Source organism: Geotrypetes seraphini, chromosome 5, assembly GCF_902459505.1.
Source record: "Geotrypetes seraphini chromosome 5, aGeoSer1.1, whole genome shotgun sequence".
Classification (NCBI taxonomy): Eukaryota; Metazoa; Chordata; class Amphibia; order Gymnophiona; family Dermophiidae; genus Geotrypetes; species Geotrypetes seraphini.
The window spans coordinates 224,017,111-224,039,133 of record NC_047088.1 but is presented as its reverse complement, the minus strand read 5'-3'; the positions used below and the strand labels follow the sequence as shown (position 1 = coordinate 224,039,133).

General features: G+C 39.3%; 1 protein-coding gene across 5 annotated transcripts in view; it reads left to right on the top strand.

Moving 5' to 3' along the window:
* EPC2 (enhancer of polycomb homolog 2) overlaps positions 1–21,525 on the top strand; it is a 265,601-nt gene extending 244,076 nt beyond the window's left edge. For all 5 annotated transcript variants that reach the window (XM_033945362.1, XM_033945363.1, XM_033945365.1 and 2 more), the window contains 3 exons: positions 5,416–5,575; positions 8,996–9,329; positions 19,769–21,525. In XM_033945362.1, coding sequence (XP_033801253.1) covers positions 5,416–5,575; positions 8,996–9,329; positions 19,769–19,841 — 567 coding nt within the window. In that variant the 3' untranslated portion in view covers positions 19,842–21,525. The remainder of the gene's footprint in view (positions 1–5,415; positions 5,576–8,995; positions 9,330–19,768) is intronic.
* The last annotated feature ends 498 nt before the right edge of the window (positions 21,526–22,023 follow it).

Sequence of the window (22,023 nt, the reverse complement as noted above, 5' to 3'; positions counted from 1 at the left end):
GTGCCTGTACGTAGGTTGTACACCATGCCAAATGCAAACCAGTAATTATATAAAATGTTGAGTTTCACAAACTCTTGAATATCTCATCTAATAAGTAGATGATTGGAAATCTTTTTCTTGAGAAACTAGGCAAAATTATAGAAATTGCTATTTATATATATACAAAAATATATTTGTGCCAAAAGAGCATTCCCAGGTTATTAGTTTGGGCAGAGTGAAGATTATTCTGTGCTGTAGATGCATATTTTATTAAATACACAAGCACATAGAGTTCACATACATATTTATATCATCTTAAGATCGGTACTGGGAGTAGTTCAGAGTACCTGTTTAAAAGATAGAAAACAGAAGTTAAGATTAAATGGCTATTTCTCTCAGTGGAGGAAGGTAAGTAATGGAGTGGCCCACGTATCTGTACTGGGATCAATGCTTTTAAAATATGTATAAATGATCTGGAAATGTGAATGATGAGTGAAGTGATTACATTTGCAGACAACACAAAACCATTCAAATTGTATTCACACTGAGATATTGCATGAGGACCTTAGGAAATTGGAAGACTGGGCATCAAAATGACAGAAAAAATTGAATACAGTAGAGACAAGCTAAAGTGATTAGGAAGAGTAATCCAAATCATAATTACTTGATTCTAAGTTCCATATTAGAAATCGCCACCCAAGAAAAAAAAAACCCTCTGGGTGTCATTGTTGAAATATTCTGCTCAACGTATGGCAGTGGTGACCCATTAAAGTAAATAGAATGTTAGGCATGATTAGGAAAGGGATAGATAATAAGATAAAGAATATTATGCCTCTGTATCACTCCATGGTGTGACCTCACCTTAATTATTGTGTGTAATTCTAGTCTCTATATCTCAAAAAAGATTATAGCAGAATTAGAAAAGGTTCAGAGAAGTGCAACCAAAATAATTGAATATTGACTGGTAGCTTTAATGTTACTCAATTTTGAAATAAGGTGCTGGAGCTTTAAGTTCCAGATGAGGAGCCATCCCATTAAATGTTCTTTCTGGTCTCATCACCCTTAGTTCCTTCAGTGAAGAACTGTAAAATCAGCATTTTAGCAACACTTTCATTTATCAGTGGAGTGATACCAATAGAGTGTAGCCAGACACCCAATTTTGGGTGGGCATGGACTCAAGTTGGGTGGGCAGATCTCTCCCACCTGAGCGAGTCCCCCCTCCCCATCAATCCAATGTCTCTATACCTTTTAGAGAACCTATCTTCACTGGCAGCGTGACTGATAACATTGCTTGCACCAGCCCTACAGCATTCCTTCTGATGCACTATGCAGAAACAGGAAGTTTCATTAGAAGGAAGGCAGTGGGGCTGGCATGAGCAATGTTATTAGTCACACTGGTCGCTGCCAGTGAAGATTGGCTCCCTAAAAGGTATACAGTGGTGCCTCACACAACGAACTTAATTCGTTCCAGGAGCAAGTTTGTTATGCGAAAAGTTCGTTATGTGAAACGCGTTTTCCCATAACAATACATGTTAAAAAAAATAATTCGTTCTGTAGCATATAATATGCTAAGATGACATAAAAAAAGATAAATTTTTGGTTATTATTTTTATTTAGATACATCTAAAAACATAATTTTTTTTTAAACAAACACACATTTTTTAAATTTTAAGACAGACTAAGTAGAGTCTACCGAATCTTGCACATCTTCATCCATTTTCTGCTTTTTGGCCGATGGTTTCATGAAAAACCTGTCCAAAGTCGTTTGTTTTTCTCTTTTCTCCAACATCTGCCGGAAATAACGGACAAGAGTATCGGAGTAAAGATCGTTGATCCTGTTTGCTTCAGCTGAATCCGGATAGTGGGCATTGGTAAACTCCTGAACTGCTTTCCATTTGACCAGGATGTTCTTGATGTCAGCAGTTGGGATTGGTCGATTGTTTGATTGTTGCTCCTCGTTATCAGATAACGCTTCCCTTTGAGCATTGTCCTGTTGCTGGACCAGAAGTGCTTGGAGCTCTTCAGTTGTCAGCTCTTCTTCGTGTTCCTCAATAAGCTCCTCTACATCCTCTTCCTCTACCTCTAATTCCAACCTTTGGGCCACTGTGATGATGTCCTTCACCACTTCTGTGTCATCAACTACTGCTTCTTCCTGGGTCCACGAAGGCACAAGCATCTTCCAAGCAGAAATTAGGGTCCTTTGTGACACTTCTTCCCAGGCCTTCTGTATAAGTCATATTGCCATAAGGACATCAAATTTCTCCTTCCAAAACTTTCGGACAGTCATATTGTCTCCACCAAACTCGCATTCTTCAAACACCTTATTAAAGAGGGCTCTAGTGTAGAGTTTTTTAAAGTTCGCAATAACTTGCTGATCCATTGGCTGAATAATGGATGTGGTGTTTGGTGGCAAATACTGCACCTTGATAAAAGGATAATTTTCCTGCAATATTTCCTCTAGGTCTTTTGGGTGAGCAGGGGCATTGTCAAGTATCAGAAGGGCTTTGAGCGGCAGTTCTTTTTCCAGCAAGAATTTCTTCACGGCATGAGCAAAGGTTTCCAGAATCCATTCGTTGAAGATAACTTGGGTCACCCAGGCTTTTTGATTGGACTTCCAATGGACGGGCAGTTTGGACTTAATAACGTTATTTTTCTTGAAAATTCTTGGATTTTCAGAGTGATAAACCAATAGAGGTTTGATCTTGAGGTCTCCGCTGGCATTAGACGAAAACATAAGGGTAAGTCTGTCCTTCATGGCTTTGTGTCCTGGCAATTTCTTCTCCTCTTTTGTAATGAAGGTTCTGCTCGGCATTCTTTTCCAGAAAAGACCCTTTTCATCGGCATTGAACACTTGTTGTGGGCAGTATCCTTCATCCTTAATACATTTTTGAAAGTTTATAGAGAACTTTTCTGCTTCTTTCTTGTCAGCACTGCCAGCCTCACCATGCATAGTAACACTGTGGATTCCACACCTTTTCTTAAATCTAAAAAACCACCCCCTGCTGGCTTTGAATTCTTCTTCATTAGCTTGATTGCTGCTACTTCCAGGGACGTTTTTCTTTAGATCATCATAAATTCTCTTGGCTTTGTGACAGATAATATCTTGGGTTGTTACGTCACCTTTCACCTGCCTGTCCTTAATCCAAATTGCTAATAGCCTCTCCATTTCCTCGTGGATTGAAGACCTATGTTTTTCATGAAATAGTTTTGATACTCCTTTGGCTACTTTGGCTGATTTGATTGCATCCTTATTTGTCAAAATGGTGGTCTTGCTGAGGCCAAACTCTGTGACGAGGTCACACTGTTTTACCCCACATTCACTCCTTCTAATTATTTCCCGTTTCATTTCAACAGAAATCACCTTCCTGCTTTTTTTAGAAGCCATGATATACAGTACAGTATATAAAAAATATTGAGTTTATCTTAAAAGAACGACTGTATACAGTGAGAGAGGGCAGAAACTGGGACTTAACTTTTCTTTTTTTTTTTTTCTAGCATCGGGGAAGCGGCGAGAGTAGCTCCGCCCCCCCCCAACGCATCAGCAGTAGGCACCGGGCCCCTCCATAAAAGGAGGCGAGCCGACGGTCCGCCACTGCACAGGGAGCCAGGCGAAGGGCTGTGAGAGAGGGCAGTTAAGCGCAGTGAGTAACGCAGCTCGGGCGACTTCGTTGTGTGAAACGAAGTTCGTTGTACGAATCAAGACATGAAGTTCGTTGTGTGCAACGTTCGCTGTGCGAGGCACCACTGTACAACGAAGATACCAGAGTGCTGGGGAGGGGGAAGCAGATCACCCAGGTGGGAGAGATTTGCCCTCCCATCTTGGCACGAGCAGCATGTTATCAGTCACACTGCTCGTTGGATACATGACAGGAGATATTTTGGATGATTTTAGCTGTTGAGGTTTGGGGCTCATTTCTTTACCTGCACTTTTGCTATAAATTAGGGAACAGAGGGGACTTGTTGGATTTGGTCAGCACACCTGATTTCTCTCCTTCCCATTTTCTTTTACTCTTTTTACTATCATCTGTCTGCCATCCTATATTGAAATTGGCAGTCTTTTCGATTTGTACTAATCGGTAAACTACTTTGCTGTAAAAATATTAAAGATAATATAGAAAATTCTAAATAAATAATAATGGCTAAAAAGCAGCGGTCACACAGTTGATGTGTGTTCTCTAATGAATATTAAATAGGTAAGAAAATCTGAATGTCATTGTGAAAAATGTTTAACTATGTATCTTTCAAATCCAGTTTCTAATTTGACTGAATGTTCATAATGTTTAGAAAACACTTTTTTTTGTCTTTTTATGAGACCTCAGAACCACCACTCCTCCGTCTCACCAAGGTGTATATACGGGGAGTACAAGCAGTGAAATCCTCACCGGTCTCTTCAAAGTTTAAATACCATGCATTTCTTAGTGTGTTATTACTTAACTTAGTAATGGTGAAATCTTGTTTTTCATACGGACTGAACGGTAAGACCCGACATGTTTCACTGAAGTTTCGTCAGGGATCTACCCAGTACCGCAGCCGTGCACCTCAAATCCATTAGTGTTGTGAGGATTTCACTGCTTGTACTCCCCGTATATACACCTTGGTGGGACGGAGGAGTGGTGGTTCTGAGGTCTCATAAAAAGACAAAAAAAAAAGTGTTTTCTAAACATTATGAACATTCAGTCAAATTAGAAACTGGATTTGAAAGATACATAGTTAAACACCTTAGAAACAATTCTAGTTTAATTGATCAGATTTCTAAGGAAGTAATCAGCCTTTTTACACAATTGTGAAAAATGTAGCATGTAATAAGATCAAAACTTCTCTTTTTTTATTATGCATTTCAAAAAAGGCTCACAAGATATTCTCTTGTTGCAAGAAACCCAAAGACATATATGTATTATGAGGGAAAAGATAAAAACTTCTTATGGCTGCCCTTAAAGATTGCAAAAATATGTTGAATAGGATCAGTGATAGAAGGTACACATAAAGTAAATTCCTGTGTTAACTATCCAGGAATTTTGTTGCCTGTCTGTCTGTCAAGGAATTAAAGAACAGTGCACCTCTACCTTTGATTCCCAGGGCTTTTTTTTAAATTAAGATATAGTAGAGTGGCTTGCAGTCTAAAGTTGGTACATAAGTCATTGGATGGAAAAGTGACATGCTCAAGTTCACAAGGAGTATCAATGGGAGAAGTGGGATTTGAACCCTGGCTTTCCTATAATAATTGTTTTGGCCCAACTAGTGTATATCATAAGATTCTGTCCTATTGCAATGATACTTCTGTAAGCTAATATCCCTTTTTTAAGTGTTTTCAGGTCCTCAGTAAACCAGAAAGAAAGATTTCTGGCTGGTAGTCCTCTGTCTCAGTGGAGTTATTTCTTCTAATAAATATTTCTTAAAACAGCAAACAATTTCTTAATATTGTTAAACTTTTTACAGGGCTCAAGCACTTCTGACTGTATGTCCAAAACACTTGATTCGGCCAGTGCCCATTTTGCTGCATCTGCAGTAGTCAGTGCTCCAGCTCCTGGTCGCAGCGAGATGACCAAGGAACAGAGTACTGGTCACAACAACATAAATGGTGTTGTGCAGCCTTCAGGTGAGACTTTTGAATGGTTGTTAATGAATGCTTTTTTTTTTTTTTTTGCACAGATCCTCATGATTTGAAAGAATGAGTGCTGAGAGTGTGCATAAAGCAGATCAGTTACATAAGAATAATATCCACTTGAGCTAATATCAAGGGTATTGAGAAACAATGGGAATATAATTGTACAGATCAGACCACTTTATTTAATGTGATATAGATAGATAGATAGATATAGTTCCACCTTAATATAGCCCATTTATTGTTGTCACCTTTTTTATTGTTCTGCATATCTGATGCATATTTACTACTCGGAGAATTTCATTATAAGTAAAAGTTCCATCATTACATCAGTGGGATTAAAGCAAAGTGATAGAAAAGTTAGCCAGGCACACTAAAAATACAGTAGTTTTGCTTTTATTTACACAGAGGTTTGCTTTGCATGCATTAAAATGAGCATAACCAAGCAGGTCTAAGGCTTAGTAGTGCTGTGATGAAGAAAATTTGAGTTTGGTTCGCTTATCTTTGGTTAACTGGCATGAGATAAGATGGTGACTCCTGTTGGCATGAATTGTGAGAGGTAAACACTTGGTGAGGATTTGCTCACAGCTAATGAAGGAGTTTGATTTGCTGGGGCATTGCTGTCTATAAAACTGTAATTTATACATAATCAGAAATATATATATATTTTTAATTTTTTTATTTGTTTAATGATTTATATACATAAATGAAACATTTTGTAACAGAAAAGAGATTAACCCTCAAATTAAACATTAAAAAAATCAAATCACCAGAATTAAAATGGTCAAAACTCTTATAACAGTCCACATAAGAAGGAGAGACAATTCCCATCTTAGAGAGAATAATAAACAAAAATACACTAAACACAATTGTAGTGATACTTCCTCAAATAACTATTACAAGGACCTTCTACTTTGAAGTCAATTAGGTTTGCCTCACACAGAGGCACTATGCATTGGTAGCCCTTTCCCTTCAAGAAAAAACTGTAGCTGGGAGGGTTCAAAAAATATATAGGAATTCTGATCCAAAAGGATCATACATTTGCAGGGATATCTAAGTTGAAACTTTGCTCCCAGAGGTCACATGTTGTTTCAACTCCAGGAACTTCTTTCTCCTGGACTATGTTGTTTTTGCGACGTCTGGAAACATAGAGATCTTACTTCCTATAAAAGACACCTCTCTAATTCTAAAAAAATAGTCTTAGGAGAGCCTCTTTATCTTGAAGAAAGACAAATGGCACCAGAAGAGTCGCCCGATTAGTAACCTCATCCTCTGAAGATTCCAAAATATCTGTAATATTTATAGCTTCTGAGGCCTGGGTAGAGGATTGCTTTTTCACTGATGACAAGAAATATATTTTATGGAGTGGAGGAAGTCCATTCTCAGGGTATTTAAATATTTCTTTCAAAAATTTTAAAAAGAATCTTTTGTTGAGGTTGTCAACATTCTAGGAAAATTCAATATCCTGAGATTCAAAAACTTAGTATAATTCTCAAAGTTTTCTATTTTCCTAGAAAAAAAACAATCTATCTTGAATTATGGATCTTTGAGTTGTCTGTAATCCTTGGACCTATTGGTCCAATTGTATCAGTTTATCACCCTGAGTTTTTACTTCCCCTTCTAATTTGTCAATTCTCTGAACCTAAATATTAACCAGGGGAAGAGTTCCGGCACAAAGTCTATGGAGGGAGTCCAATGCCATACATATTGCATCCAAAGTTATTACAGCAGGTCTTACCAGAGAAGGGACTGCCAAAGTCTGCTCTTCTTGTGCTGTTAATTCCTCTGCCTTCGATGTCCCAGCCGATTCTGGTTGAAGCGTCTTCAAGCCCACGGGCACTGCAGGCAATGCTAGATTTCGTTCCTGCTCTGCTCCCGACATTTCCCAATCTCGCGGCTGCAGGGGAGGCGCGGGTCCCGTGGGACTGAGCGAGAGTTCACTCCCGAGCACTGAAGCTTCTCTCCGCTCCGATGTAGCCAGTTCGCCCCTTGGTGAGGAAATAAAGAAGCCCGTGATAACCTCCTGTCGCATCGAGGTAGGTTCACCCTGCCGGGCTGAAGCAGCGATTCTTCTTCTCCTTTTAGGCATGCTTAACCAACTTTAAAACCCGCAAAAACGGGTCAAAATGATAACAGCAGCAGGAGGAATTAGCACGGCATCCTCACTACACCGCCATCTTGTCTTTCCAGAAATAAATATTTTTAAGTCCTTGATGAGGGCTTGAGACATCCTTTAACACTGATGGACGACATAGTTTTAATTATAATCCGAAATAAGTATACTTCCTTAAACATTTTTAGTATTTTGGTACATTTGAAGATGTCAGGGGTCAATATGATATGATCAGCAATGAATGCCAACCAACTAGTGCTTTTTGGGCCATGTATATTAGCTTTCAGGGCATTCCAGGGAAAGGACTAAAATTGAGCTGTTTTCTGGATAATTTATGTAACCAAGTCTGGAAGTAGGAATTACCTGAAACAGAAAAGATGTATTTTTTAAGTTTATGCATTTGTTTAATAGTTACACACCATACGTTTGAAGCAGCATTTTAGAAAGGGCATCCAAATCGCAATTTTAGATATCCAAGTTGGGACATCTGAAGTTTCTTTAGTACAGTGTCTCACAAACTTTGTCAAACTGCGGCACACTAAGTGTAGTGGCCACAACTCGAGGCATCTAGAAGCACATGGACATCGATGCAATGATGCATGGGTGACGTCTCATGGCACACCTGAAATCTCAAGAGGCACACAACACAGTTTGTGATACACTGCTCTAGTATTTTAGAACAGAATCTGCCAACATAGAGCCTCTTCTAAAATATATGGTGAAATGGATGTTCATTTGCTGATCATGTGTAACATGAACATCCATTTCAGAAAAGTAAATATCTAAAATATCAAGAAGGCAACACAAGAACATAAACATTTCTGTAGCAGCATGTGAACATCTATATTTTATAATGGCCATATAGATATTTATTTGATAAAATGTAAACAATTATGTCAGCCTTTTAAGAAACACAGCTGTCTTTGTCGGCTGAAGCTGATCACAGAGCCCAGTTGCACTTGCTGGTTTCACTTTCAGGTGAAACACCAGCCACTAGGTGAAGAAGGGCATGAACTACCCTAATTTTGTGAAACCTGAACATCTCAAGTAGTATGTCTGATTCTTGATGTCCATCTTTTGGAACATCTTTTGAAATGGGGAATTTTTGGGTTTTTGGATCTGCCCAAACATGCCCAGACCACACTTCCTTGCCATTTGGACATTTGGACATTTTAAATGTCCATATGCCACTTTGTAAGATCAGAGAGTTTCTAAATTGATGTTTCTTATCTGTTCTTTGTTTTATTAGAATGAATGTATTGTGAATACTCATTATTTTTTTGGTTTGTTTGTTTAAATAGGAACTTCTAAAACTCTGTACTCTGCCAATATGGCTTTATCATCAAGCCCAGGAATTTCAACAGTGCAACTTGTAAGGACAGTTGGCCACACCACCACAAACCACTTAATTCCAACCTTGTGCACAAGTAACTCTCAAACACTTCCAATGAACAATTCTTGCTTGACTAATGCAGTTCACCTTAACAATGTCAGTGTTGTTTCTCCGGTCAATGTGCATATCAATACAAGGACTTCAGCACCATCCCCAACAGCCTTAAAACTTGCCACAGTTGCTGCCAGTATGGACAGAGTGCCAAAGGTGACTCCTAGCAGTGCCATGAGCAGCATAGCACGGTGTGTATAATAAATCAGAACAATAATTTCATGCTATTTAATAATTTTTTATAACACCCTGACTGGATTTGTATTTTTGCTGAGTATTGTAGTAATATTTCTATAGAATATACTGTAAATGTTTGTAGAGTGCATAAAAGTATGAAATGTGTTTTCCCTTGTTCCTGATTTTCTCCTATTTTAAATTCCACACTCTCCCCTTTTCCAGACAGCTAGGACTAGTTTTGAAGGCGCTCAGACATGAAATTGCTAGCCTGTTAACAAGTAATCTATCATTTAAAATGACCAAAGTAACTGAGGACTAGAAAGTGGCCAACATAATGCCAGTTTATAGAAATGACTCAAGGGATGTTTGAGAACTGTAGACCAGGAGAAATGGTAGAAACTATTCTAAAGAAATAACAGTAGATGCTAAATAAGCAAAATTACTGACAGTGTAGATAGATATGGTTTAATGAGAATAATTCAGCATGGATATAGCAAAAGCCAATAAAAAACAACAACATATAAATAAACATGTATATAAATCTGAGCTAGCTAAATGCGAAGGCCCATTTTAGAAAAAGTATTTAGTTTAGAAGAGCCCTCCAGGTTGGGATCTGCTCATTTCTCCCTATATTTAACAAAAGGCTATACTGAATGCAGAGCCTTTCATGAAATAAGAGATTACTAACACATTCGGCAGGACGTGATTTTAAAAATAAAGGCTGAAAAATAAAGCATTTTGATCTCACACATTTGTGTCTGTAACTAGGAACGTCATCCCACCGCACTGTCTTTAAATCCCTGTGTGTCTGGGAAGTATAATTGCAAATAGTAGCTTTGTAAAAATCAATATGTGTATGTGATCTAAACAAGTACACACCACTTTACATGTTCAGATGCTCAGATTCTATTAAAATGACCTCATATTTCAATAATTCTTCAAGAAATTAAAAAGCCCAGGATAAAAGGCAGTGCCCTACTGTGGATTGGAAACTGTCAGAGACAGGAAATGGAGAGTATAATGAAATGGTTAGTTTTCTGTTTGAAAAAGGGCCAGTGTTAGAGTACCCAAAAGTCTGTATTGAAACCTTGGTTGTTCAATATATTCATGAACAATCTGGAAAAAGGGGCAGTTACTGAAGTGTCAGCTATGCAGATAACACAAAATTATTTAAAACTGTTAAAATGGCAAAGGATTCTGAGAAATTGCAACTATAAGACTGAGGAGTCCTTTTACTAAGCTGCAGTAGGTGCTAGTGTGTGCTTATAACAACTCAAAGGGGCATACATACTGCAGGAGTTTCTGCGATAAGTCTAAGATTAGCGCATGCAAATTGCGTGCTAAAATATGTTACTTTTTATAGGAGAGGGGACATGTTGTGGCAGAGAGTGGGTGTGCTAGAATTGAACAGTTAGCCTTTCGTTAGCACATGAGACCTTACTGCCTCCAAAATAAGGGGAGCTTTTACTAAGCTGCAGTAACCACTAATGTGCCTTAACCACAGGTTAAAAAGACACTACCATGGGATGTGCTCACGTAATCTACATGCTAAAAAAAATGTAGGTTTTATGTTTTAGCATGGGGGCATGTTTGGTTATTGAGAGTAGGTGTGCCCTGTGCTAATCAGTTAACACAGCTACATCACCACACACTAAGTTTCCAAGTTTATTCCGTATTTGATTTGACAGCCATCAGCCACAGCCAGTCTAATCAGGTATGCTAAGTATTTTCTCTATCTGTCCCAGTGGGCTCACAATCTTAACTGTGGTACCTGGGGCAGTTGAGGGTTAAGTGACTTGCCCAGGGTCACAAGGAGTGGCATTGGGCTTGAACCCACAACCTAAGGGTGATGAAGTAGCAGCTCTGATCACTAGGCCACTCCTAGTAAATAGGTGGAAGTAAGGGCTCGTGTACTAATGGTCACATCCTAATTTGGAAATTAGCATATGATAATTATTTCTGAAAATGGAAAATGTAGCCATTTTACAACCACACTAAAAGTGGCCTCAGTGCACAGGAAACCCACATGCCAATAGCAGCATAGGCCACTTTTTAGTACAGCTTAGTAAAAGGGGCCCTAAGTACCAGTAAGTGCTCACGCACTCATTTTTTTTTTTTATGGCCACATGCTACTGGCAACATTAGCACATGGCTATTAATGTTTAAAAATAGGAAATCTGTCCTCAAATGTTCATGCAGCTCACGATCTTAACACTTCTGCTTCTCCAGGCAGAGAGGCCAGGAAATTAGACTTGGCTGCAGTATCTGCTGTCATTGAAACTTCTAAATCAGGGGTCGGCAACCTATGACTCGCGAGCAACATGCAGCTCTTCTTGCAGGTGGCTGCTCCAGGCCCTGATCCTTTAATCTCCCTACCAACCCCACATTTCCCCTCTCCCCCCGAGCCTACTGAGGTACCTGGTAGTCCAGCGGGGATCTTTGTGGAAGGATTGTGGCCCTTTTGCTCCTGCCTCCTCACAGTTGCCTTCTAAAATAGCTGCCGTGACCTCTCGCAGCTGCTCGTAGCATTTCCTGCACCACGAGCTGCCACGAGAGGTCGCGGCAAACATTTTAGAAGACAATCACAAAGAGGCAGGAGTGAGAGGGCTGCACTCCTGCCACAAAGACTCCCACTGGATCACCAGGTACCTAGGTAGGCCCAGGGGGAATCGTGCAGTTGGGAAGGAGATTAAAGGGTCGGGGCCTGGGGAGGGGGAGGCCCTTGGCTATGGATTGGGGGGAGGGGGAGGGAGGGATGAGAGGTGCAGAGACCTGCAAGGGGTTGAAGGGGAGAGAAGCTATACCTTGTGGCTCTTTGTAAATCTTGAGTCAAAACTTTTGGATAAATTGGCTCTTTGCTGTAAAAAGTTTCCAACTCCTGTTCTGGTCCCTTCCACCCAGCGCTGTTGCTGCTTCAAACAGACAAGATTTTCTTCCTGGGGCGCATTGCATTCTCTGGAACTTGTCACATGCCCACTTCTATCCATACTAGACTACGTTCTCTACCTCTGGTTTAAAAACCAGTTCAGTTCAAGTACTTCTCAGTGCTATTGGTGTGTTTTTCTCTCCCTTGGAGAAGAAACCTCTATCTGTACATTTCTAAGGTAGCCCATGTCATGAAGAACCTATTCCTCACAAAACCACCTATCAAGCCTCTACCAATTGCTTGGGATCTTAAGATGGTACTGTCTGCTCTTTCTTTAAATCCACTTACATCTTGCTCTCAAAACTTCTCTCTTGGAAAGTTGTTTTCTTCATTGCCCTCACCTCTGCACGCTGTGTTAGTGTTCTTGTGTCAGATCTTCCCTACATAAGATTCTACCATGACAGTAGTGCTTCAAACTCAGCCAAAATACCTAAGCAAAGTTGTCTCAGAATTCTACTCCAACCAAAGCCATATTCCCATCTTGGAGAAGCAGCTCTTCACACCTTGGACTGTAACTGTGCTGTGGCATACTACTTGGACTGGACTAAACTTCATAGAAGATCCTCCCAACTCTTTGTAGCTTTTGACCCTAATAGACTCGGAGTTTCTTTAACCAAGAGAACCATTTCCCATTGGCTTGTGGACTATATCTTCTTTGTGTATACTGGGGCTGGGCTGAACTGATGCTACTGGGCTGGGTAACAGCCCACAGTGTCCGAGTTATGGTTGCCTCAGTGGCTCATTTCTGTTCAGCATCTGTTGAAGACATCTGCAAATTGGCTACTTGGTCCTCAGTCCGTACCTTTACTTCTCACTACTGTTTAGAAAAAAATACTCCAGAAGAGGCAAGTCTTTTAGACAAAAGCATTTTCACAGAATCTTTTTACTTCCTGAGCTCCAACTTTCACTCTGACCCTCTTGGGTTTCACCAGGTTCATGTTTGTTTATATATATACATACATACATACATACATACATACATACATACATATATATATATATACAGTGGTGCCTCACACAACGAACTTAATTGGTTCCAGGAGCAAGTTTGTTATGCGAAAAGTTTGTTATGTGAAACGCGTTTTCCCATAACAATACATGTTAAAAAAAATAATTCGTTCTGTAGCATAAAATATGCTAAGATGACATAAAAAAAGATAAATTTTTTGTTATTATTTTTATTTAGATACATCTAAAAACATAATTGTTTTTTAAAACAACACACATTTTTTAAATTTAAAGACAGACTAAGTAGAGTCTAATTTTACAGTGAGAGAGGGCAGAGTCTCAGCGGCAAAAACTGGGACTTAACTGTTCATTTTTTTTTTTTTTCTAGCATCGGGGAAGCGGCGAGAGTAGCTCCGCCCCCCCCAACGCATCAGCAGTAGGCGCCGGGCCCCTGCGAGCCGACGGTCCGCCACTGCACAGGGAGCCAGGCGGAGAGAGGGCAGTTAAGCGCAGTGCCTGCGCGGAAGGATGCAGCTCGGGCGACTTCGTTGTGTGAAACGAAGTTCGTTGTAGGAAGCAAGACATGAAGTTCGTTGTGCGCAGCGTTCGCTGTGCGAGGCGTTCGTTATGCGAGGCACCACTGTATATATATATATATAATTTCTCCCCAGAAATTTTTTCCAGCCGGGTGGCATGAAAAAGTAGCCGGGTGGGGCGGGATGAGGAAATTTGGTGGTGGGGAAAATTAAATGTGTACTATTTTTATTAGTTAATTATTATTAATTATTTTCCAATGCTCAATATGACTTACTTTTTTAAGGTTTGACACTTGTGCCAGAATATTTTTATTAAATTTAAGAAGTATCCAATTCTCTCTCTCTACCCCTTCCACCTACTGTCCATCCTCTCTCTGCCCCTTCCATCCACCGTCCACCCTCTCTTCAATACAGCATCTTCCCTCTTTCTATGTCCCTTCAATAAACTGTATATCCTGTGCCCTTTCTCTCCTTTGAACATGATTCATTTCAGCTTCACACCCTCTCCATTTTTCTGTCTCTACCCCCTCCCCTATGCTCTGGCATCTCTCTCCTCCTTTCCTTCCTTCCTTCCCACTGCACCCCATGGTCTGGCATCTCTCTCCTCTCCTATCTCTCCCTCTCCCTCCTTGCTCTGGCACCTCCTCTCCTTCCTTTCCCTTGGTCTTGCATTTGTCTCCTTAGTTTCTCTTCTCCCCCTCCATTATCTGGCATCTCATCTCCTTCCTTTCTCTCCCTCCCTCCTTACTTCCCCCTGGTCTGGAATCTATCTCCCCCCTCCCTCCATGGTCTGGTATCTCCTTTCCTTTCCTTCCCTCCCTCCCATGGTCTTGGCATCTATCTTTCCTCTCCCTTCCCTGGTCTTCCTTCCCCCAATTGGGTGCAGCAGCAGCATTTTTCTTCCCCCCCCTTCCCTGTCTCACACACCCATCAGCAGCCCAGCATTCACAACTTGCTGCTCTTGCTTGCTTCGGGCCTTCCTCGCTGCCGGGTCCCACCTACTTACTATTTCCACAAAGGCAGGACCTGGCAGCGAGGAGGACCCCGAGGCAAGCAAGAGCAGCAAGTTGCAAGCTTCTCTCCCTCCTTTTGACTCCCTCTCTGCCCTGTTTCCTGCCTTAGCCTATAGCGAATTGAACTCATGCTCCAGGGCTGTTATGCTAACACTGTGCGTGCTGGTTTCCCTTCTCCTCCCTCCCCCCATTACATAACTTCCGGTTTCAGAGCATGGGTTCAATTCGCATGCTGGCACTTAAAAAAAAGTCCGGCTGAAACGGGAGTCATAAGAATAGCCTTACTGGGTCAGACCATTGGTCCATCAAGCCCAGTAGCCCGTTCTCAATCCTGGCCAATCCAGGTCACTAGTATCTGGCCAAAATCCAAAAAGTAGCAATATTCCATGCTACCGATCCAGGGCAAGCAGTGGCTTCCCCCATGTCTTTCTCAATAACAGACTACGAACTTTTTCTCCAGGAACTTGTCCAAACCTTTCTTAAAACCAGTTACATTAATTGCTCTTACTACATCCTCTGGCAGTGTGTTCCAGAGCTTAACTACATCCTCTGGCAATGTGTTCCAGAGCTTAACTATTCTCTGAGTGATAAAAATTTCCTCCTCTTGGTTTTAAAAGTATTTCTTTGTAACTTCATCGAGAAGATGGAAATTTGATAGGTAGCTGAATAGTAAAAAAAAGAAGGGTAAGAAAGAGGCAGTTAGTGAGCTTGAGCTAGGACCTATCAGAGAGAGGAAAAGTCTTTTTTTGTCTTATTTACACCACAGCACCTGTGTGGAGTTGGAGAGGGCAAAGGTGGTCGGGGTGAAGAGGCTACAAAAATAAAACCACCAGGCCATTAAAAAAAAAAAAAGGAAAACACCTGATTCAGCAGGAAAAGCGAATTGAATAAAAAGAAATCAATTCAATAGTCCAAATCGAAATTTTTTTTCCCCTGAATTGGGCAGCACTACCAGCAAATTAAAATGTAAAGAAAATGAATTAATGTAATCAGTTAATTGAGCAGAGATTAAATATAAAGCCCAAAAGAAACACGATAAAATGATGAACACTTCATTGTGATTAACTCCAAACTCAAAAGGTTCACTTCAAAATGAAAGGACAACTGAAAACTTTTATACAAGCTTTATGACCCAATACAATGCAAGCACTGGCTAGGTGCTGAATTCCACATTCAAATAGATCTGTAAGAGGTCATGCTCCCTCTCAAGGGTATGTCCATTTTATGCTGATAGTGACACTACAAGTAAGTTGAAAAACCCCAGAAGCCAGATTGCCCATGCACCTAAAACATGGTGCTTGAGTACAGGAGCTGCAGAACATTGCAACAGACAAGGAAGAGAGAAAGCTGAAGGAGGTGAGAGTCAGAACTAGAAAGAGTATAAAATCTTTTTTTTTCTAGTATCCAAGTTCACTGATCATGATCAACTCATGGGGGGGAGTTAACCCCCCCCTCCTTGGCACTTTCATTTTGTGGACATTACTGCTTTCTAATCCTAAAATCCATGTGTTTTTCCTGTACTTATTTTCTAAATCACAAAAGAAAGGTGTAGTATTCAAGAAAACAGAAGACCTATTTGATAGGTCAGATATCAGATATAACAGAAAAAAATGTTATAGGCAACTAACCTTAATGAGGAAAAAAAAAACCTAAACTTCCAGATCACGATTTTTAACAGAAACAGCAGGATAAAGATTTTAATTAACACAAACTAGGTGAGCAAAAAAGGGTATGAGCTCTAGAAAGATTAAACAATTATAAAACTAAGTATTAATGCAGGTAAAATCGACAACCAGAGTCAACAAACATTTAAATTCACCTTACCTTGATATGAGTAGTTTTTTTTTGTTTTTGAGGGTTACGAAGGGAAAGTTATGAAGGGAAACTCCTCTCAAAAACTGGGTTACTTCGTAACCCTCAAAAATACAGGAATTGTCAGGTCTCGGTGTGCGCTGGCGCGCAATTGTCGGCGTGCCTTTGAAATGCTCCTGTAGTTTATTTTTTGGTTGCCTTGAGAATGTCCTTTTTAGGCTCTGTTGCAGTAAAATCAATACTATCCGCAGACATGTCATTTCCTTCTTGACCCACGGTCCTTTTAGTGGAAGCGGATTCTCCATTTTGAGGCAGTTGGCCTGTGCATGAGACAGATCTCGATCCCTATAGCGTTAGTCACCCATCTTCTCTCTCCTCCCCTCCCAAGCAGACCAGGAGAGTGAGCTGTTCTTGCTCCTAACCCACATCCCTCCCCCCTCCATGATAGACTTACAGGCCCCGCCCCATGAAGTGAGGATTGGCTCTTCAGTCTGCCTGTATACTGGATTCAGCTGAGCAAGTGACTGAAAGACCTAACCGGGAATTGGAGATGTTTTGGTTTCTGATCCCGATATTCAGAAGTGCGAGATCACGGGGTGAGTCAGTCTCTTGGATATGGGCCCCGCATCAAGGATTGATTTGTGTACATCCGGCGGCTCTTAAGGCTGTGCTAAATCAGCTGAGTGAGAGCCGGTGAGAGTTTTAAAAAAAACCAAACAACCTGTTGAGCAGCGGCAGCAGGATTCGTGTTCGTGACCTTCTGAGTCGACAGCCGGGCGCTATCGATATTCAAAGGAGCACTCCAGGAAATTTTGTTATCACCGTGTGGTTCCTCAAGCGTAGTGCCAGCTTTTGGTGACCAAAAATCACTGACTGCTCTGGAGGTGCCGGTACTGTGAAAATCACATCTCGGGCATGTGTTTCTGGCTGTGGTTCATGATTGCTTGTGCCTACTACCTATGGAGAATTCAGGAAACGCCTGAAAACACATCTATTCCTGAAATACTTAGGAAACCAACCTATTCAATCTTAGTCCTTAACAAACGACCGCAAAAACCACCAATCGCTAAGTCTGTACTTTGTTTATTCATTCCATCTGTAACTTTGTTTATTCACTCAATCTGTAACATTTCTAATCATTGCAAACCGCATAGAACTTCACGGTCCTGCGGTAAATAAACTGTTATTATTATTATTATAATATTTGACAAAAAAATTGCAAGATTCACATAAATTACAGTAGGTTTGGGGGGAAGGGAACAAAAGCATGCTTCTTGATCATGTGTATTATAGGCGTGTCTCATGTGTTTTTGGTTGTGGCTCTTGATAAAATTTGACAAAAAAAATTACAGAATTCAAAAGCTTTTGAATTATAGGCATTTGTGAGCCACATGTGTTTTATTCTACAATAGCGGAAGGCATTATGGATGGTGGTTCTTATCCTCATGCTTATTCCATGCTTTCCATTTGTCCTGATGAGAAGATATGTGATGAGGTCTGAAGATGATGGTGACGGTATTGCTTTTCCTGGCACACTTAAGCCTCCTTTCATGTTGTATTCTGCATATATGCCAATCGCTATCACCAGTGACTCATCACATGTAAATTTAGCAACCCTTCATGAAAGTCTGCAAATCTCTTTTGGATGCACTTTTTTGAGAATGACTCATCTTTTTAAAATCGTTACAACAACGACCGCAATAGTGGCCCATCAGATTTTTCCGGTGATATTAGAGAATTTGCCTTTCAGAGTCATAATACTGGCAGCTCATATATGAGAATATTATGCCTGCTTGTCCTCAGAGAAAGCAAAGACACTTACCTTTAGCAGGTGTTCGCCATAGAAAGTAGGCCTATATTCTCACAACCTGCCCACCTCCCTTAGTTGGCTTCTTAGCTTTGTTGCTGAACTAATAGTCCCACAAGCAAACATCATGTGGAAAGGCAGCGACATTCACACAGTAAGAGCACTGCCTAAAGATTTAAAGTGACAGTGCACTTGATAGTGTCCATAGCAGGTTCCATGGATGACATCACCCATACGTGAGAATATTTGCTTGCTGTCCTTGGAGAACACCTGCTACAGGTAAGTATCATGCTTTACTGCTACAGTAAAAAGTGGCCTTAGCACATGGAACAAAGGCACGCTAAGGCCACTTGGGTTTCCTACACGTTTGTAAAAGGACCCCTGGGTATCTTAATATGTCTAAGTTCAAAGTGATATACATAAGGAAATAAATCCCAGTTAGAGGTCTTACATGCTGGTTGCTGAGTTAGGAGTCACTACCCAACTAAAAGATCTTGGCATCATTGTGAACAATATGTTGAAATTTCACAGCTGCCATAAAAGCAAATAGAACTTTAGGGACTATTTGAAAAGGGCTGCAGACAATTCCGAAGAAGAGATGTAATCATTTAAAGGAAAGAGTTCTGATTTTTCCCAATTTACTAGATATCCGGAGAGCAGGGAGTATATTATTAATAAGAGCAGGAAGAGAGGTCAAGGGATTTCGTATAAACAAGAGTACGTTATCTGCGTAAGCAGCAAGTTTTATTTGTCTGGATGTTGTATTGATGCCCTGAACAAGGGGACATTGACGAACTGCAGCTAAAAGAGATTCAGGGGCAAGATTAAATAATAAAGGTGAAAGGGGACAGCCCTGGCGTGTGCCTCGGTCCCCTTATTCACATTTAGCATTGACTGTACTTTCCCAGTTTTTCTGGTTACCGTTTGTATTATTCCTAAACTTTCTTTTATTTTTTTTTAATCTTTATTCATTTTTAAACTTATAATAAGTGTGATAACATATCCATACAAATAACCATAAATATATCACTTAATAAAAGAAAAGGGCTGCAGAACACAACTTAAGGATATCATTATGCCTTTGTATGGATCAAAAAAGAGCAAGAAAAGGTTAAGAATGGTAACAAAAATGTTAAAGGGGATGGGTAACTAGCATAGTGGGATTCAAAAGAGATTTGGGGACATTTCTGTATAAGTCCATTAAAAACTAGTAGGTAAATACAGGAAAACCATCGCTTTTCCAATGAAATGAGAATTTTAATCTACTTTATGGGATCTGTTTTGTACTTATGATGTGGAGTCAGGATGTGGGCCCCAGTGCAGCTTGATCTGATGGCATGGTTTGTTATTTTTATTTGTCTTTTGTAATAATTCTGAATTATTTTTAAATAACATGTTCTTTTCTTTACAGAGAGAACCATGAGCCAGAACGGTTGGGTTTAAATGGAATCGCAGAGACAACAGTAGCAATGGAAGTGACATAACCTTAAAACAGTGGACTTATCTTGTGCTTAGTAGTATAGGCATTTATTGTTCCAACTGAATGCAAATTTCTGCACTCTGTGGATCACAGGGAGCTCAAATGGACCTCAGTGGACTATCCGTATATCGTATATTATATCGATGTACAGTGTAAATTTTGTAAAATTGGGAAAATCACTACCTTGTAAAATAGTTTATTTGTATCATCAATATTTCTGTTACTTGAATAGTAGATATTCATCATCATGCTTTTGCACTTGAATTTGCAACTGAATGAATTTAAAAATCTTTAAATGGGATCATGAGCATGAAATAGGATCCTGCATCACTTGTTTTAACTATTTATTTTGCCATGTTTACATTTTGTATCTTGTACAAATAAATTCAACTTTGTGTCTAAAGTTCAAGATTCATAGCTAGGAGATGAAATTCTTGTAATTTTTTTCTAAAGGAAATGTAAAGTTTTCACTTGGTTCATTTTGCTCTCAATTTGACTAGATGGACTTTTTTGGTAAATAATTTAGTGGCATTTCACTGTCGAATATGAAGTTCAAGGCAAAATAGTATTTTCTATTACCATGCAGGGGAAGGGGATGGATCGATACATGAAAATTTTATGTAGTAACTCACTTTTCCATATATTTTGAATGTATATTTCTATTTATGATACCAGTTTATAAGAGTTAATTACACACAGAAAAAATGGACTAGGGGAAAATTATGCATCTAGCACATGTAAGCTGTGCCGATATGAACATTTTTCAACAGATTACATTTTATTGGAAGACTGTATTTTAACTGGCTTTAAAATTATAACATACAAAAGATTATTTTACCAGTTATATATTGCATTATTTATCATTGCAATAATTATTGGAGGTCTAGATATCGAGTCATCCCTGGTGGTGGGCGGGGGGGAGGATTGTGGCAAGATTGTCTTTTCAATTTTAATAGTTTTCCTGTGGCTACAAGGCAAGTAACGGGTTTGAAAAAGTCTGACTGTAAGCGTTGGACACCTTCATAGTGTAGTGTTTTAGTGATTTTTTTATACAGTTCTTGTAAATTAGATACGTGTAGTGGTGTTTATCAGAACGTTTGTTTATGCACTAGTTCAGACAACTTTCCCTGTTACTTGTTCTTGATAAGTGAAAACTGCAGGGAAATAAAATACATATCAAAACATTGAGAATTTGCGCACGTATTCCTTATACAATGTACAAAAATGTTTTGCAGAAAGAAAAATGACATGGTTAAGGTAGAAATTAGGGGGTTTGGGGTTTTTTACTATTTAAAGTATAGTCATCTTATTATTTGGCTTTTTTTGGAGATTATTGGCCATTAATGGAGTGTGATGATGACCATTGCAAAAGATGAGAACAATTAGCAAAAACAGAGCTCAATAATAAGTGGACTGCTGAGTTTAGAAAATTAAATTTCACATTTTCAAAGAGAAAACATAAACTCAAAGTGTAATAATCTGCCTCAGTTGTGGATCAGGGCTTCCTTTTAAGTCTTACCAATAGATCTTGCTGCTGATTTTTGATGGACATATCATTGCATTTACAGTGAATTGGAGTTGATTGGCATACTGTGATTACCTGAAAATAAACTAGGTTCATATGGTAGATTGTTTAAAAAAAAAAAAAAATTACTGAATGGCAAGACTTCATAAAATTATGTCCACAGTAATGTACTGTACACATCATATTTTGTTTTACATATTCATCATATTGAAATTTCAGATTACATGATATCGTTAGTGAAAACTCAAATGCTAACAGAAAGAATATTATATACTTTCCCTTTTTTATTTGTATAGTCTTTTTGATAGGATATTTAAAGTGTATTTCTTTTGTATTTATTAAAATGGTCTGTATGTTTAAAGCAGCAATTCATGTTGACAACTTAGCCAATGTGCTCAAATGTGTATATGCTTTTTAACTGGAAACGTGTAACTAAAAACTTACAAAAAAATAAATTTACGTTTTGTATTTTTTCAGTGTGCTTAACTGCTCTTTAATTGGAAGCTATGCAATACCATAATGGAAACAGGCAAGCAGAGGAAAAGGAAACAAAATAAAAATACAAAAATATTTATTGTGCATTTTTTAGTTATGGTTTCCAGCTAAAATTTGCATAGCACTTTTTCAGTGCACAGCAAAGTCTGCTTGGCTGTATTTTTTT